Below are 18,738 nucleotides of genomic sequence, written 5' to 3'. Positions count from 1 at the left end.
TGGCTTTTTCTTATAAGAGTACATAAACACCTGCTCTTACTCTGATGTGGATAACATACAAAACACGTATTAAGAAATGTACAACTTCAACACAGAACAAAAAAAAACACATTATAAATATATCTCCGTTAATATTTACATTTTCCTTGAACTTCAAGTTGAGATAGTATTATCCATTGTTTACTATAAAAATTTTGGCTCTATTCAAGAATTTGATTGTCTTAATGTTGTGTGTTTTATTAATGTGTCAGAAGAAACAACATATCAGTTGGACTGATTTGCCCCTTCTTATCAATCATGTGAGGATCACTATCTGGTAGGACAGGACTGTGAGGGTCACTGTGTGGTCAGGTGTGATTGTGAGGGTCACTATCTGGCAGCATGGCCTAGAAATGACATGGCTGAGCCATGCTACGCAGCTAAAATAATCTTTTCTGGTCTGGAGGCACGGAAATACAGCACATAATCTGTCATGGCACTATGGTAGAGTATAACCGGAGTTGTAGGGCATACTGCTATCTCTAATCGGACATCACTGCATCTTCCACTGGCCTCAGTGTGGTGTGCGCTGTGAAAATAAAAAGGCGTGTTATAATGCACAGCACGGAGTGACTATACTGATGGGAATGAATCTGTGATCGGTTACCAGCCCTGCATATATAACAACAGCAACTATGATCAGCTGCTAATCCTGCATATCCATCAACAGCAGAGAGTACAAGGCAGGATAAGAGTGATTGGTTCAGGCCAGTTATATTCCACGGAGTTGTTTGTGAAGACTCTAGCAAAAAGAGCCAGGATGCATTTCTCTCCGTCTGGTCAAAAAAAGAGGACATTTGACATTATACATGAACCAACAGAATGTTCTTTGTGAAGCCCACACAGAGTCTGTGTACTGTAAGAATTAAAATTGGAAACTGATGAGGATGCTGTATCTAACAGCAACAGCAGTCCATTTCACAGACTAGAAAATTACCGGCATCAACAGGATTATTAACAAGGTCAAAGGAAGCCAAAAGAGCTTTGTAATCCAAATAAACACCAGTGACTGCTTTTCGGAGCAGTTTCAGAGATAAATACCCAATAAAGAAAAAAATGTACACAACTTAATGATGGTCAGTTATTCCTTCACTAAATATCAATATTATGACAAAAGCAGATGGATTTTAAAAATATATTAAATAGAAAGGAAACACTGAAATGCAAAATATGATGGGCTCCTTTATGCATGCACAAGAAGGAAGGAAAACAACGTGACATCACCAGGAAAAAGGACAGTAGTGTGACATCACCAGGAGAAAGGACAGTAGTGTGACATCACCAGGAGAAAGGACAGTAGTGTGACATCAGCAGGAGAAAGGACAGTAGTGTGACATCACCAGGAGAAAGGACAGTAGTGTGACATCAGCAGGAGAAAGGACAGTAGTGTGACATCAGCAGGAGAAAGGACAGTAGTGTGACATCACCAGGAGAAAGGACAGTTGTGATTTTTGGTAAAATGGGGATTAAAGTCATACAATCTTCAAAAGCTGAGTCAATGGTTTCAGCTTTTATCAGTTGTACTGATGGACAACGCAAGCTGATTATTGTGTCATCCTATCAAATGTGTGGTGTGGAGTTTACAGCCTTTACAAAGGACAAATTCACAGCCTTTACAGTGAGGATAAACTCACATCCCAGCCTTAACAGGGAGAATAACTCACAGCCCAGCTTTTACAGGGAGGATAAACTCACATCCCAGCCTTTACAGGGAGGATAAACTCACATCCCAGCTTTTACAGAGGGGATAAACTCACATCCCTGTTCTCACAAGGAGAATAAACCCACACCCCATAAATAAGCACATTGTGTGATTCTCAAAGGCTCTGACGATAAAGGACTATAGTTCCAGAATCAAAGCTCGATCCTCCCACATGCTACGCAATCCTCCTCTCGCTAAACTGTTTGTTTTAATTCAAATGCACACTGGGTTCTGTACACATGACACACCCATTCGGCTAAGGAGAATCCCAGTGAAAAACTGATAAATTACCATATAGTTTAACAAGAAATGCAGTGTCTGTGGAAAAAAAACAGCAGTGTCTATTAATGCATACAGCTATATGCTGCACACACATCAGACATGCAGTTAATGTGAGGGCGCGAAGTATGGTAGTTAAGGTGAGGTTTCATCTCCTGAGCTGCTGAGTCTTCCTCTTCGCCTGACAACACCGTCTGTTACCATGACCACAATAAAAACAAGAGAAGCAAAATCACAAATGAAAGGACACCTGCTGCTGGTGGTCTGGGGTTCGCTGAAGATTGTCTAAGATGGGACACTGTCCCTCCTGTCTCATGCTTACTGTCTGAAAATGCAGGCCACCTTCAACACACACTGTAAAGATTATGGCACTTCCTGTCAGCTGCAGTATCTGTCAAACACTTTGAGCTGAACTATAAAAAGTACCCATATCACATGCTTTTTTCTTGAAAAAGAAAGAAAGCATATAACTTTTATTTTCCTTTTCAAAGTGTAAGACAAAAACATCAAATCACATTCACAAGCCACTTATTGGCACCATGTACCTGAGTGAGACTATTACAGAAGCAAAAAAAAGAACAAAAACAGTTGAAAGTGTATAACAAACAGGTGCATTGTTTTTATGTGTCCTGTAGTGTAACGTTCATATCTGGGATATAAACTTTAACAAAAGTCCGGGAATTTGACTGTTTGGTGATTCTTCCCTTTGTATAACAGTCAAGAGTGGGACAATTCTGTACTTGTACTGGGGCTGGTGTGAGGTGCTTGTCTGTGCTCTGTCATAGTTTCAGCTAGTGTGGGGTGGGTGCAACTTGGGTGGGATTTGGGTGGGGCTTGTCCCCTCCAACCTGTCCCGGATCAGTGTGGCTGAGTAGGGGGGTGGTCCTCGCGGTCGCTGCCATCGTCACCGTCCCCGTCCTTGTAGTCAAAGCCATCATCAACTTTGCCATTGCTGTCATCGAACTGTTGCTCCTCCTCCTTGATGTGTGGCCCCTCCTCTTTCCAGTCGCCCAACTGTGTGCTCCGGATGACGGGCGTGGCCAGATCAGGGCTGCTGGGCGTGCTGGAATGTTCTGAGGGCACTTGGGGAGATAGAGTGCCCAGTATGGAGGGGGCTCCAAGGTACCCCTCCCCCATGGGAACCAGAGACAGAGGGCCCTGCTGTCTGTAACCAGCCAGGAGAGAGACCATGTTACATATATACAGATATGTTGATTACTATAAAAAGACATAAAGCAATTCATGCAGAGACCCCGCTATAACTAATCAGACAGATATAGAGACTAGGACGTGTAATATGGTTCAATACACCTCCACATAAAAGATAAATAAATAATCTGACATTTCATAAAAGGAAGAAAAAAGCCCATTAACTATAGAGAATGCCGAGAGATGAAGTATCATCAGGCTTCACATTTTCGTGAAAATGGTTCACATTTTTCCGCAAAAATAAGGAAAACCCAGTGCTAGTGTCTGATACGAATGAGCTGCTTTCTGTTCTCAGGGGACCACGCTTCCTGCTTGTGTTCAGTGCCACATGAGTGAGGCTGAAGCTGGCAGGTTATGCTGATATGGGGCTCCTCTGTGTGTTTATGGGCCAGATCTCTGCAACATATTCAGCTGGAAAGAGTTTTCCTTCTCCTCCAACCTTCACTGCACGACGCAACAGAACTGAAGCATTGGGTGAATGCGGACATGCACGGCTCTGCCGAGCTGCAGCGATGCCTACCCCGCGCTGTAGTACTGGCACATGTCCTCCCTGTGGCTACGCATCATGGCCTTGTACTCGCTGATGCGCAGCTTTTTGCCGCCCACCAGGCAGGTGCGCTTGGGGCGGGGCTTGTACTTGTAGTCGGGGTACTTCTCCAGGTGCTGCTTGCTGAGGCGGGCCTGCTCCTCGTAGTACGGCTGCTTCTCCTGGTTGGTCATGGCCTTCCAACGGGAACCTGATGACAATGGAGGGGGTATCATTAACACTAACACTAATACTATTATTACTACTATTACTACTACTACGACTACTACTACTAATAATAACAAATAAATAAGTATAATAACCAGTATGTGTGTTACAGAAAGGTAGCAGTGTATGCAGTATGTGTATGTGTGTAGCGGGGGACACAAAGACCTCTGTGTGTGTGTGTGTGTGTTGTGTGTCGGTGGTAAGGAGTTGAGATGTGACCTCTTGTGCAGTTGATGATGTATGATGTGTTAGAGGTGCCTGTTCCCGCTCTTTGGAGGCTGTCTTACCCAGGATCTTGCTGATGTTGGAGTTGTGCATGTCGGGGAAAGTCTGCAGGATCTTCCTCCTCTCATCCTTGGCCCAGACCATGAAGGCGTTCATGGGACGCTTTATGTGCGGCTCACTATTCCCCCGGCCTCGCGCCTCCCGAAATATCTGCCAATCAGTCACACTGGGGCTGCCTGTGGGTGGGCAGACAGAGACACACCAGCCAATCAGCACCTCCCTCTCTCACAAATATACAGCCTGTGCACACACATGCACACACATGCTCACACTAACTCATAATGTTATCAGGGTCAGAGATACGTACAGTCCGAATCTCCACTCATGTTGAAGTCCATCAGGGCATGGTTTCTCTCCTCTGACTGCTTCAGCTGCTGTGTCAGGGCCTTCTCCTGTACAGAACAGACACACCCACCAAGGAATCAACTATTCACTCAAACCGTTAATTACGCGATCCAATGCGGACAAGTCAGTCTTTATTTCAAACTTTATCTTTACTTCATTCAGAGTTTGCAGGCGTGAAAACGTTCACGCAGAACATACTGCAATACCTTCGATTCATGGCAGCGTCTTACAAGCCCCAGTGCTGCACAGTAAACCAGAGGCCATTTCCTCCTGTCTCAGTAACACACAGTGAATCAGAGACCGTGCCTCTAGTGCAGCGAATAGCGGATTTGGAATCACCTGTTTAGTAGGCATCTTAAGTTTCAATCACACAGCTGGATGGCGGATGTCCTCTTATCAGAGCTCTCTCTATCACTCACATAGAATGCAGCTCTTCTTTATCAAACACAGGAACTGAGACAGCCCTGGCTGCAATCTATGGCTTGGGTGCAGTAGAGGAGACCTCCCTCCACCTCAATTTCCGGATGTTTCCACGTGGCCACATGTGTGGGAGAGCCTCACCTCCCCCAACCCCGTGCGATTATCATACACCATAAAGACCTGCTAAATTACATGGCTAATGCGTCTTGCTCGTTTCCAGGCCTCCCTGTCCATAAACACTCACATCTCCAAGGCCAGGAGATGAATGTACAGCCTAATTATACAATTATATCCCTGACCATAGCACCCAGCACAGCCTCCATTACGGGCTAATTAGGATGCTGTAATGAACGGCTTTCCTCTGTTCTCACAGACACAATCACACTGCTCCACTGAGACACTCCGTGTGAGTGAATGATAATGATAACTACGGAACATCCTCATGTCTCAGTTAAAAGAGCTAGAAAGTGCTCCTGAAAGCAGAGTGATTTCTCATTTACAGACAATGTGCTTTCTGCCTTTTAATGCAATGTGAAGACATTCAGTTAGCTTGAATTTTTTTTATTTATATGCTGTATGCTATTAATATTGTACATATACCAAAATGCTCCCCAGATAAAGGCCACAGACCTCTCCTGCATTGTGTGTGTGTCTGTGTGCTCGGGTGTGTGCGTATGTGCACGTACATTACATTACATCATTTTCATTTAGCAGACAGTCTTATCCAGAGCAATTTACATAGGTTACAGTTTTTTTTTTTACATGTTATCCATTTAATTCTGGTTGAAGTAACTTGCCCAAGGGGCAGCAGCAGTGCCCCAACAGGGAATCGAACTAGTAACCTTTCAGTTACAAGCCCTCCTTACCGCTATGCTATACTACTGCCCCATATGTGTATGCGTGTGCATGTGGAGGTTCACATGTGTACAGTAGGTGTGGGTGCGCGCGCGTGTGTGTGTGTGTGTGTGTGCGCGTGCGCGCGCGTGCATGCATGCGTGTCTGTGTGTGTGGAGCAGAGGAGCAGAGAAGCGTACTGGAGTGTGAGAGGGACAGACGGTGATGGTGAAACTACAGTGCGTACCTGCTGACAGCGTGTTTAATAAATAAGCGGCATTTAGCCACGCTGACGCGCGGTCGCTGCAGTCCCTTGGCATTAGCATCTGGCGGAGTGTCAGCAGCTGCTGCACACAGGTTGTGGGAGCGAACTCTTTGAAGTGAGCGCTGTTCTATTTTTACCCTTTGTTTTCTTCATGTCATTTAGAGATGACAGTATATGGCTTGATGATAATCTGCCTCATAACTCTTCTGTCTCTCAGCAAACTATACATGCATAAACTAGGAGATAAACCAGGCTATGCTGTTGACTGACAAAGTAGCGTGATATACACACACACATACACACACACAGAACCTGCGTGATCAGAGAGCTGATTGACAGCACTGCCATCTCTGACCTTCTCTGAATGGCCGTTGATGAGGCCAAGGCTGCTGACAGTGGCTGCCTTCATATCCAGCACCTGCTGCTCCTTCCTCTCCTGTTCCTCCAGGACAGCCTTGGCCTCTGTCTCCTGATCCCCTAAGATCCCGCTGGAGGACAGAGAGGAGTGAGGTTCTGCGGGGGGGGGGGGGGTGAGAGGGTAACAGAGGGTGTATTAGAGATTAGATTTTTGAGAGGGACACATACAGATGAAGGTAAACACACAAACACACTGGTCACCTGCGTCTTTCCAGGCAGGTCTATACCCGTGCATTACATTACATTAAATTAGGGTAACAAGGGTAACCAGGGTAACAACACTCCCAGACCAGTATTCCCTCATCCACTGAAGCTTGAAAAAACAAACACTACAGCCTGAAATACCTGCAGCAGAGCAGGGGCGGCCAGAGAATTGGCAGTTAATGTGTGGGAGGGGTGTATTCAGAGGATAAAGTTTATCTACTCTCATGTGATCATATGAACTGTCAGTCAATACAGCTATTATTTATACACAAGTGTGTGTGGCTTGGTTGTTGGGAAACGTGTTGGTGGTGTGGAATGACATGATCGGTGTGAGAGATAAGGGGGTGTGGTGTAGCGTGATACGCAGGTGTGGTACCTGTGGAGCTGGCTCGGGAGGGCGGGCTGCGGATGTGAGCAAGGCCGCTGTGCTTCAGGGAGCCGGGGCCTGGTTTCTGTGCACAAACCTGTGGGGGAGTGGGGGAGGTGGGTGTTTTGGGGTTAAATGACTGGTTCAGGGGCCAACCAAAACTCTGAGCCTCACCCTGATCCACCTTAAAGAGGCAACTTCCATCAGCTGTCTGATGAGGACTCTGCTGGCTGTGTGGACTGTATCTGCTGATACTTGAGAAAGGCACACGAGGACAATCACTCCAAGAGACTGCTGACCCTCTCTACGGCTCTGCACAATGTGAGACTATAAGCAGAGATTTCCACCAAGTACACACATATATGCATGAACATGTATGTCAATAGCCACTCAAACGTTACTCCACACCCACGCACATACACAAATGCACACTCATGTGCCTAGAGGGACAAGAGCAAGTTTGGGGCAGTACCTGGTGTCTTGTCGGGGGGGTTCTCCTGCACTTCTCCATCAGGCCACTAGAGGGCGAGTGCGTCCCGGCTCGGCTGGCCCCAGGAGACACCTGCGTGGTGTTCAGCTGGGATGCATAGAGGTTCTGCACAAACAGACACAGGGAGAAGGGGGAATGAAGACACCCCATAAACGTAGCCCTGACTAAAGCTCATCGGCTGGGACGCTGGTCTTTTCTCATGCCACCGCCCCCCGCCTTACCCACGTGCATTCTGGGAAACAGTCTCAAACTCCAAAAGGTGAAAAAGCAGCTGAGCTGTGCTTCAAAAGACAGGAAAGTGGTGAATTTCCACTCCCAGCTAAACAGGGGTCAAAAAGAGGATCTCTTACGAGAACGAGTATTCTGCAAAGCAACAGCGTTGTGTCAGCACTCACAGCCCAGGGGATGGGCAGCAGGCTGCAGGGTCAGGCAGTGGGTACCCCGTATTAATCATTCAAAGCTTCAGACCACAAAGGAGTTTTTGAATTGGCTTGGTAAGGCTGTTCATTGCAGTTGTCTGATTACATCTAAAAAAATGTATGCACAGTGAGCAGACGCAGAGGAGTCCCACATCTGGGGGGACCTCACCCATGAACATTAACAGCAGTGGCACTGCGTTTCTCTTCTAGCCAATGAACCATAAGAACAGAAGCGCAGTGTTACTCTCACCTGGATCAGCGTTGGGCCCCGCCCAGGGGTCGCTGAGGCCGCTGGCAGCGTAGAGGGGACCAGCTGAAGAGAGCAAGGATCACCTACAGAGGACGAGTTCTCAATGCTTTCAACATGTTAACAGCACTGGGAGCAGAGTTCTCACAGGTGTAAATGATTAATATTACTGGGAGTTCAGTTCGAACTGGTTTAACTGTTTAGCAGTACTGGGAGCTGTGCTCTCATTCATTAAACTGGTTTCTGGTTAAGAGGACTTAGCGACAGTAGACACCAGTTACCTTGTGTACCAATGACCAATTATTAGGAGTGTAACCTCATGTTTTGAATGCTAAGTCCATTCAAATTAACTGAGTTAGTGTGTAATTACTGGTGCAAATTACTGGACTTAAAACTACATACTGCAGCGTTGGATGTATGGGTGTGCTGATTCATGCTGTTCATTCTGTTTTTTTTTTCCCTCAAACATGTTGTTAGTGCAACATGTATGACTGATATCTGAACACGAAGGCAACACTGTTATCTGATTGTTACACTATCTGATAGATGTGGTTGCTAGGTCACAACAGCTAACGCCTGCTAACGCCTATTTAAGAATGCACCATTAACCTTTGGGTGCATGTAAATGCTAACAGCATAAATGCTAACAGTCATGCTAAAGCATTTGGAATACGGCTTGGCTCCAAACACGGTCAGTGACAATTAAAAATGGTGCAGTGGGAGGAGGAGAAGCAGTAGAGGCCTTAATTTAATAAAGGAAGTGGGCGGACTTGTTTAAGAAACTGTGAAGTGATATCGGCGGGGTGGGACAATGGAGCACGGTGGACATGCATTGGAGCCACATTTTGGCAGGGGCCAGGGTTAATTTGAAGAACCCCCCCGGGGTGGATTGGAGTACCTGCCGCCCCTGCGTACCGGTTAGGGTCCCCCACCGTGTACCTCTGTGTGTTTGAGTTACCCAGGCGAATCCTGGAACAGGCCTGTTCTCACTGTAAACAACACATTGCCTCACAGTTGGCACTTCTCAAGCCAAAAAGACAATCCAAAAGGATGCTTTTTTTTCCAAATATCAAAACTAATCGGAGACAAGATGAAGCACTACCTACCTACACAAAACTGAGTCTTAATGATGGAATATTCCGCTGTTTTCAGGACTTCATAATGTGCCTGCCACCTAGAAAAACTTACACCCCTATCATTTCATAACCTTCACCTCACACTCGACACACCTCTTGTCCACACCCAAACCCCACACCCAACACACCCCTCTCACAGACAAGGAGGCAGAGATGCACTTTCTCCTACATTATGATAAATAATCTAAGGTCCCACCTTAACAAATAATCACTTTTGATACATTTCAGTGATCCCTCCCCATAGTTATAACAAAAACAACTACTGGCAATGAATATGTCAATCTTGCTTGAGGGGAAGAGATGCATCATTAATGGCTGCTATGTATGTCACTGCGTATAGCTGAGGGAAAATGAATAGGAATCTAGTGTGAGACATTAGTTATTATCCCTGCAATTATCATGATGATGAGTATCATGATTAGCATTATTATCATTATTATCATTAATATTACTGGTGTTATCATTATTATTATTATTATTGCCATTATTTATCATCATCATCATTTCCCCCTCTCACATTGTGTAGTGTTTGTCACTTCTGTGAACCCTGTGTCTTTGCTAACCCTCCCTGTGAAACCCACAGCCACATCAGCTCTACCGGCATCACACTCACTGCAGCCCGGTTTGTAGCTGAATCCTGGAGGCAGGAGAAAGCCCTGCTGGGAGGCAGCTGCAGCCAGAGTCCTCTGGTCTGGAGGAAAAACTGGGATCATCAGCGGGGGCAACTGACCCTGGACCTGCTGAAAACCAGAGCGGGAGGGAATGAGAGAGCGAAAGAGAGAGAGAGAGAAAGAAAGAGGGAGAGAGAGAGAGAGAGAGAGAGAGAGAAAGAGAATTCATCTGGTAACATTCAAAATGACAGAGACAGTGACATTACTGGGGAGTCCCTAACGTATGACTGACATACCCTGTGGTGACGGAGCTGTAGATGTATGTGTGTGTGTGTGTGTACAGGAAGAGAATGGGTTGTGAATAAGCTTGTCACTATGCAGTGATAGACAGAGAAATTCCACTAGAAGACCCAAGTCCACCGCTTCATTCACACATACGCTTTGGAATAGTCAGGACAATAGCATCAGCTCTGTCAGTCAGCTCAATTAAAGCCAGCTAATTTCACCTAAAACAGCTGAGCCCTGCTGTTCAATCCACACTGACTCCAACTCATACACATGTATCTTGGCTCCACCTCTATCGACAGATCACTGCAGTTCAGAATGGACCTTTCAGTGAAGCTACGAGCAAAGCATGACAGAGAGATCAGGGACAGAATGTATCTGGTGTTTCTGCAGAGCAAACCCGAAGATAACAAGAAAGCTCAGGTGCAACTGGCACTCACCCAAACACCAGGAGGAAAAACCGCCTTTCATTCAAAGAGGAAAAGAAAAGAGAATAAAAACAAGCAGAAAGCTGGCAGTGAGCTGCGTGAGCGCTGTTCGCCAGACGGCACAGCTTGAACTAAATTTTTTTTTTATGTAATGAAGATGTTCTGATAATTAAAATATGTAGTGTGAAAAGGTCTGCCGGCGCAGGCCAGCGAAAACTCTAAGGTAAAGTTATTATTAGGGAGTAATTAGCTCTGTGAAGTAGGTGAGGGGAATAACAGCTGCCACCATTGGCAATATGGCAACAATCTGATCTGATGAAAAACACCAAGGGAAAGTATGGGTCCCACAGACAGAATCTGTTCAGAACCATATGCTCAAATTATTATTACAGAACCTCTCTAACTTACATAGCCACAAGTAATCTGGGCTGGCTACTGTTGTATATGCACAGAGCTATGTGTAACACACAGTGCTGCATATATATGGAGCTCTCTCTCTACTGCAGAATGCTGCAGGCAGGCAGAGCTGTCTGTACTGGAGAATGCTATATATACATAGTTATTTTCTGCAGAACGCCAAATATATAATCACCACAAGTGCACAGTGAAAAACAGACAGAACATTCCCGAAGTGGAACAAACTGAATGCTCGAAATGTGGAGCATACAGCTATCCCTCAACCAGGAATGGTGGTGCTTATTCCCCCCCACACTGTGCAGATCCAGGAGATCCACATACAAAGAGAAAACAACCTCAAATCACGTCTTTTTAACAGGGGCCAAATTAGGCTATTTAATAGACAACTGGGTTAGAGGGGTTGTTTGCCACCACTCTAGCCACGGGCTCCTGCAGGCACCGTGGCAGTGTCACGTTTTTATAAAAAAAAAAAAAAAGTAAAAAAAAGTTTGTCATCCCAAGATGCTGAAGACAGTCAACAAAACAGGCTTTGTTTTTGGCTACTATAGTGGGCATGTACAGTAGCATGACACGTGTTCACTCTCTAGAACATGGTTACCACGTGCAGCCATCCTGACTCCTGCTACAAACGAACCACCGCATCAGGATGGTTAAGCCCTTTAGAGCCTTGTTTCATTTAATAGTGTGTACACGCCATAGACGTAAATGGCTTAGTTCCTGCGACAGACCAGCTGCTGGCCAATGAGATCACCCTTTCCAGATGTGAAATTACTGCCAGGGGCCTCTATCAGGCCAATTCCTTCAAAGGGTCTCACTCCTAATCATGCAATTATGCACAGTCAGATAGATTCATGTGAATGTACAGAACTACAGCAACCTAACTTGCTCACACCCACCGAGCGTTTTATAAAACACATCTCAATAAATCTCTCAGTAGGAGGCATCACGACCGTGATGGTGACGATTCTGAGGAAACTACAAGAAGAATTCTGTGCATAGGTAAGAGGACTAAATCAGTCTCTGTGCAAGGAGGATCACACAGGGAGCTCTGAATGTTCTCTAAAATAGTGTTTCTCAGTTTGGGTCAGGAATCCAATATGAGTCATGCATGAGTCACCCAAATGTGTAGGTTTAGACTACATCTATATCTAAAAAACATTAAACAGCAACAAATGAAATTTCTGCACACACACAAAGTCTCACGCACACACACATGTCCAGGTAAGACTCACCTGGACCTGTTGTTGCAGAAGGTTGATTTTCTGTTGTTGCTGGAGGAGCTGCTGTTGTTGCCGAGTAATCTGTCGGAAAGCCAGAAGAAAACGTGACACACGTATACACACTCTCTCTTTTTTTTTGCCATTTTCGCAGCGCGACTTATATAACTTACAGTGTTTACATGTTATCCATTTTCACAGATACATATTAACCCAAGCAATCTGGGATAAGTATCTTGCCCAAGGGTACAACAGCAGTGGGCTGAATTGAAATGGCAACCTGGTGGGTTATTAGCTCAGCTCCTTGCTCTGTGAGGGAGGATGTGTGCGACAGACCCACCTGCTCCTGCTGCTGCTTCACCAGCTCTCTCTGGGAGGCCGCCAGCTTCTTCTGCTCCTCATTGGCAGCCAGGAGCTGCTCCCGCAGGCCGGTCAGCTGGGCGATCATGACCATCAGCTGATGCTCTTTCTCCGCCAGGGTGTCTCCAGGCCCTGAGGAAGAGCACAGGTCAGAGGGCGCGGGTCAGAGAGCACAGGTCAGAGGGCGCGGGTCAGAGAGCACAGGTCAGGGGGTGCGGGTCGGAGAACATAGGTGTCACAGACATTGTGTGTATAGACCAGATATTCAGATACCAGATATGAGCTTGCGTCAGTGAGTGAGTGCAGGTACATGTGTTTGATGTGAGGGTGCCGGTCCCTCCCCTGCAGTTTTGTCCCTTCTTGAATATTCCCCTCTGAACCGCATTTCACTGAAGTAAAATAAAGGAAGATGGCAAAGGAGCCAGAGAGGCTGTGAGTCACCTGACCTCTGACCTCACAGGAACATGACACTAAGGTCCATTTATCCTTTAGAGTCTGCCCCAAAATGTTCCCCACCCCCTCCAAGGCACACGCACATGCACATACACACACACGTCGACAAAGGAAAAGAACTGTAACCGTTCCAGAAACTCAAACCGTGCAGCTGTTTTCAGCTCTCCCTGCTCCAAGTCCTCAGACAAGGAAAACAACCCAGTTGCTCTTTAAAGTAAGGCATATATCTGTTTAGCTCCTGAAATCTCAACAGTAGATTAATACTTGGTTTCCTGCTCTTAGAAACACCCTTAAAAAGATTCCCTGACAAAGCATGCACCACACACACAGTAATTAACCCATTTGTAACAAAGTAATACTCGTCAAGATGCCTTCCAATTTAATTAATGACCAGGCTGAGGAGATAACTCCCCTTTTGAAACGCTGTGTCTGAACAAAACATAGCAGAGGAGGGGCTCTCTGGTTTTTGTTCCCCTCCCCGTCTTTCTACATCGAGAGAGAGTGGATCTGTCACGCAGATCTCCGCTTGAACAATGTAATCTGTCCACTCAGCAATCATCTGTCACATCAGGAATGTCACATTTGCTAATGCATGCTAGCCGTCCACTCTGGTGATAGAGTCACCGTATAGTGCACTTTATTTGACCATTTTCATTCCCCCAGCAAGAGGCTGTCTACGGTTACTGGCCCGGTGCTTCTGTTTCTATGACACTTTTCACAACGGCGCACAGCAATCGAGCTGAACACACACAAACTCAAACACAATCCAGACATACACACAGACAGATGGACAGACAGACACATGCACAGAAACACAGGTGGACATAGAAAAAAAAACACATGAATAAGCAGACAGGCAAACACACAGACAGATGGGCAGAATCATAGCGAGGGCAGTGTGGAGCTGATTCTACTATGTCGAGGATGGGACTGAGTGTCAAAACTGACCTACTTCCTGTATCTCGAAGCCAGGTGTTTGTCCCCACCAGTCTTTTGACAACAGCGCTCTGGTCCAGGAACGCCAGAGAAATGAACACAAAGAGCTTCACAACCAAACTTATTCATTGTCCATTTGGGTTAACGAGGCTGCCTGACCCTGCTTTCTCCTCCCTGACGGCAGATAAGAGCTGGAGAAGAAGGCTGCCTCCTCACCTGCTCTTAGTTAATCAACAGCCCTTTCCCTCACGAAACAAAGAGCCCCTTAACGCACAGTTACAATGGGCCCATTATAAAGCAGGGGTGCTGTTTTTTTCAGTCTCAGAAGCGAGCCTGAACCTCCCTCTAGGTGCTAACATTCCAAGGACAGCATTTCCGCAGGACTTAAAGGGAACGCGACAAAGATTGTGCCAGAAACGTCAGCCTACATCCATCTGCTGGCTCTGAGGAGCTGCTTTCAGAAGCGGCAACGGAGATGAACTTGGTCAGAGACCCACCGATGGCCGCAAATTACAGCCAAAACCCGTGGTCAACCGCTGCTTCTTCCTAAAAATGACCTGCGTTTCAGAATCGCAATCATTTATATGTCACAGTTCACAGTTCAGGCAAGAGTGGCAGCAGCCGTGAAGAGACTTGCCACAGACTGAATGGCATCACTTTACAGGAGAGTGAATGACCTCGGGCAGGAAAGAGCTTAAACCTCTATGTTTGAGGCATTGCATGGATCTGAGGCAAAGACAACCTGATGATCAGCACATAGAGCTTAAGCCTAGAACAAGCTGCTAAAGATATCACACACATCTCCATTGTTCACAACAGACAGAGCCACTCACATCAAACAAAGATTTAAATTAAATGAATTCTGATGCCTGTTTTTGCCAAGAGAGTATTTTGAACAGGGGACAGCATTTCACAGAAGATAAAGTCTTTAGGACAATAGGGAAAAACATTTAGCAAAAGGAATAGCATTTTGGAGAGGGGACAGTGTTTACTGGAAAGGGTATTAATTGGAGAGGGAACAGTCTTTTGGAAAAGGGAGAGTGTTTTAGAGAGGTGACAGTGTTTAGTAGAGGGGACAGCATCAGCACTCCTGACAGCTGTCTTATTATCACTCCATCACATACTTTTAAATCCACCCACAAAACACACACACACACACACACACACACACACAAAGGGAAAATGACAGGCTTTTAAGCCAAAGAGCTTTGATAAGTGAGATGGAGCAACAAACGACACTGCTCTCCTGGGGCTTGCAGCCGCACACAGACACAGCCATAATATAGATTCACTTATTAGCACGGCTGCCACACAGGGCACTTTAACTATTAATAAAGACGCAGGGGCTTTTCTGTGTGTTTTGGCACAGAGCAGCGGTAATGAAAGCCAGTCCATTACACACCAGATAATGAGGAGAGCGAACAAAGGTGCTGAAGATGCAGCAAAAATCCCTCTGTCTGACCACAGGACAAGACAACAGAAATACTCACAGCTTTCTAATCTATCTAGACCTTTTAGCATTTCAGCTGAAAGATATGATTGGACTGTAAGCTTAGCATTGAGGGTCTGCCCACCAGTTGAATGTGTGGCCATCCTGCTATGTTTTAGGGGAAGTGATGCAGGACAGAGATGAATATAATGGGAAAGAGGACAGGGGTCTCATATGTCTCTCCTTAGAAAGCATTTTCCTCTGCCTTTAGAGCACCCAGCCCATCTCTACACAGTGCAGACAGTACAGTACAGATCGATAGTTCACCACGGTGCAGACAGTATGGTACAGATTCCTACCTCTCTATGGAGCAGACAGTATGGTACAGATTCCTGGTTCCCTACAGTGTGTACAGTAATGTATGGATCCTGGTTCTCCACAGTGCAGACAGAATGGCAGAGATTCCTGCTTCTCTACAGAGCAGACAGTAAGGTACAGGCCCCTTGTTCTCCACAGAGCAGATGGAGAGGCACACTCAGACTCTCCTTGGGGATTGGATCGCTGACGCCGAGCTACGCCTCCACTCCCTTAGGGCTGTTAAGCCTTCTGTAGGCAGCGCTGGCATTGGACTACATTAAATCAATTATGATGCATTTACTTATCCATTAGTGCCCCCACAAACTAACTCCTCTCCCTCGGCAGTAACAGAACACAAAAGTGCTGCATTTAAAAAAAAAGTTTAAAGAGTAAAATGCAGAGACTAAACAGGGAAATGGAGAAAATATTGTAAGGGGAACCCATGCAACAACCTTATCCTAACTGTACTTAAATTAGGGTGGGATAGGTCAACCTCCTATAAAAAAAAAAGTGTCTCAGTGCCAGCTCCATCTCCAGCTGAGATTAAAAAGAAAAAAAACAAAAACAGGAAATGCCCTTGCCCTAGCCAATACCGGAGCAGCCCTGCCCATCCTGCTGGGCCACGCCCCACCCCACCCACACCAGTTGTATATTTAGGGCTATCCAATGCGCATTAGCAACACTCACAGAATAACATCAAAACCCGCTGAAACTCATTAGATCTCCCAGCAGACACACACGAGAGCCTGAGAACACGTTTACACAAAATACAAAACGGGGCAAAGAAATCAGAAACACAGACTGAAGTGCAGTAACCACCACATGCCTACAGGAGGAAGAATAAAAACCTCAGCTCGGACAGGACTCTTCTGTGCTCTGTGTGTGCCCGTTTACAAGGTCTGCACTGTTCAGTGCGTCTGCACCTGTTGCCATGTGAACAGCACCATTACTCCATCACCAACAAAAAAAATGGCTGAATGGCCATTATTGGGGGGTGGGGGGGATCAGTATCCAGTCAGAAATCTGCCAACCTGCATCAACTAAGTAATTAGATAAGCCAAACTGGTTTAAGCAATACTATAAGATTAACTTTGTGAGATGACAATATTGTAGCAACAATAATACACCATTTGACAAACAGTTGCACAGTATGAGATTAATTTGAGATTAATTTACAGCGCTTACAGCTGTAAAAAATGTATAATCTTTAAATTGTACATATTGCTTTGTACGTACATGTCAGTCTAGGCACACATTTCTGATCTGAGGACTGACGTAACGCTTGTTTATGTGTGGTTAGTGGTGTCCTGTTTGTGCAACTTTTCACGTCACTATGTAAATTGCTCTGGATTACAGCGTCTGCCACATGACAACACAGCAATGCAATGTAATGTAAAAGTTTACTGGAGACTGCACAATTGACAATAAGGTGGCTTATCAGGAAATCTGAAACACAACTATGCCCTTCACAATTTTCACTTCCTCTCTCTAGTGACAGATGGCATTGTGGGTGAGTATGTCCAATTATATTTCATCCAAAATCCAAGCCAAAATGAAACTGGCAGATCGGGGGAACTGAGGAGGGGCCATGACACTGTAAATAAAAAAAGCAAATTAAATTTTCAAGCTTTGTAAATGCCAGAACACATGTTAAATCTTACTGTTTTTTTCACAGCGGCTGTCTTTCAGTTCGGCTTTTTCCATGCAGTTTAATCTGTTCTCAGCATTTCTGCTGTATGTGGGTGAAAATGCCTGGTGGATGGCCTTAAGTGCCCTTCCCCACCATCCAATATTACCTCCCCACTGGGCTTTACAGCTGCCACTCACTGTCTGATCTTTGGCCAGCCAATCAGAACACAATTTAAGGACCCACCACCTCCCAGGAGTCTATGTCTGGTGAGATCCCACATCACCAACTACACCATGATCATCCCAAAGATATACACAAAGCCCATATATGATATAAGGTGGCTCGTTAGCAGCAGACATTAGTATGGTGTAGTGGTAGGAGGTAGGCTTTATTAACCAAAGGTGGCATGGATGATATGTAAACAGTGGGAGCTATACGGGTTCCTCTGGATAAGAGGGTCTGCTAAGATAATGTAATTAGCCAATGATTGGCTTACTTTACAAACATATTTGTAATACACACACAAAGAAAGTGATCTGGTTTGAAGTGAAGCTGATGGACAGATATCTGTTTCTGTAAGGATGGGAAGTGGAGACTAAGGATCACCAGAATGCACATTTAAACAAGTGTTCGCTACCACACAGTTTAATACACAAATGAAACCTGTTACCAACATTAAACACACTTTATAAAGCCAGTTACGAGTTTAAAATCAGGGACAGCTCATTTTTCACAGACCTTAGCGCTGCCACATAGCACAGCAATGTCTGAGTGTATATTTTCACAAATTAATCTTGTGAGGACAGAAAACAGAAATAAACTGTCAGCTGATGTTCTCTGAACCGACTATAACAGGTAGTATAGCATCAACCACGAGTCAGGCTGCTAAACGTACAACCACAAACAATGAAACAGATGAGTTACCTGCATACAACTTGTTCCAGTGTGAACAAAGGTAGCATTTGTCACCCAAAAAAGAATGCATTAGCATTTGTTAGCGAGCAGCCAGTTACAGTCTGAACAGCTCCAGGGCCGAGTAATGGTAGCGTGGCAGTCATTTATCCCAGACTGTGTGTACTGGTTCGGACTGGGGTTTGGCAGTGCCTCAGACAGTCATGCTACATACACATGGGAACAGACAAGCCAGGATGACCTAGTATTTTCACTGACTGTCAGTTTAATGAACGACTCCCTTTTGAACCA

The 18,738-nt window shown here is 45.5% G+C and overlaps 1 protein-coding gene across 6 annotated transcripts in view; it reads right to left on the bottom strand.

The window, feature by feature from the left end:
- Positions 1-2,652: 2,652 nt before the first annotated feature.
- The window catches only part of LOC118771989 (transcription factor SOX-5-like), a 44,047-nt gene continuing 27,961 nt past the window's right edge, over positions 2,653-18,738 (bottom strand). For 5 of the 6 annotated variants that reach the window (XM_036520205.1, XM_036520204.1, XM_036520200.1 and 2 more), the window contains 11 exons: positions 12,711-12,862; positions 12,386-12,454; positions 10,026-10,152; positions 8,280-8,362; positions 7,593-7,715; positions 7,130-7,217; positions 6,488-6,645; positions 4,576-4,660; positions 4,271-4,444; positions 3,750-3,966; positions 2,653-3,185 (listed from right to left, as the gene is read on the bottom strand). In XM_036520205.1, coding sequence (XP_036376098.1) covers positions 2,879-3,185; positions 3,750-3,966; positions 4,271-4,444; positions 4,576-4,660; positions 6,488-6,645; positions 7,130-7,217; positions 7,593-7,715; positions 8,280-8,362; positions 10,026-10,152; positions 12,386-12,454; positions 12,711-12,862 — 1,583 coding nt within the window. In that variant the 3' untranslated portion in view covers positions 2,653-2,878. The remainder of the gene's footprint in view (positions 3,186-3,749; positions 3,967-4,270; positions 4,445-4,575; positions 4,661-6,487; positions 6,646-7,129; positions 7,218-7,592; positions 7,716-8,279; positions 8,363-10,025; positions 10,153-12,385; positions 12,455-12,710; positions 12,863-18,738) is intronic. The other variant, XM_036520201.1, reaches the window with a different exon arrangement.

This window comes from Megalops cyprinoides, chromosome 25 (assembly GCF_013368585.1).
Source record: "Megalops cyprinoides isolate fMegCyp1 chromosome 25, fMegCyp1.pri, whole genome shotgun sequence".
Lineage (NCBI taxonomy): Eukaryota > Metazoa > Chordata > Actinopteri > Elopiformes > Megalopidae > Megalops > Megalops cyprinoides.
This window is presented reverse-complemented; position numbering and strand designations above follow the sequence as displayed.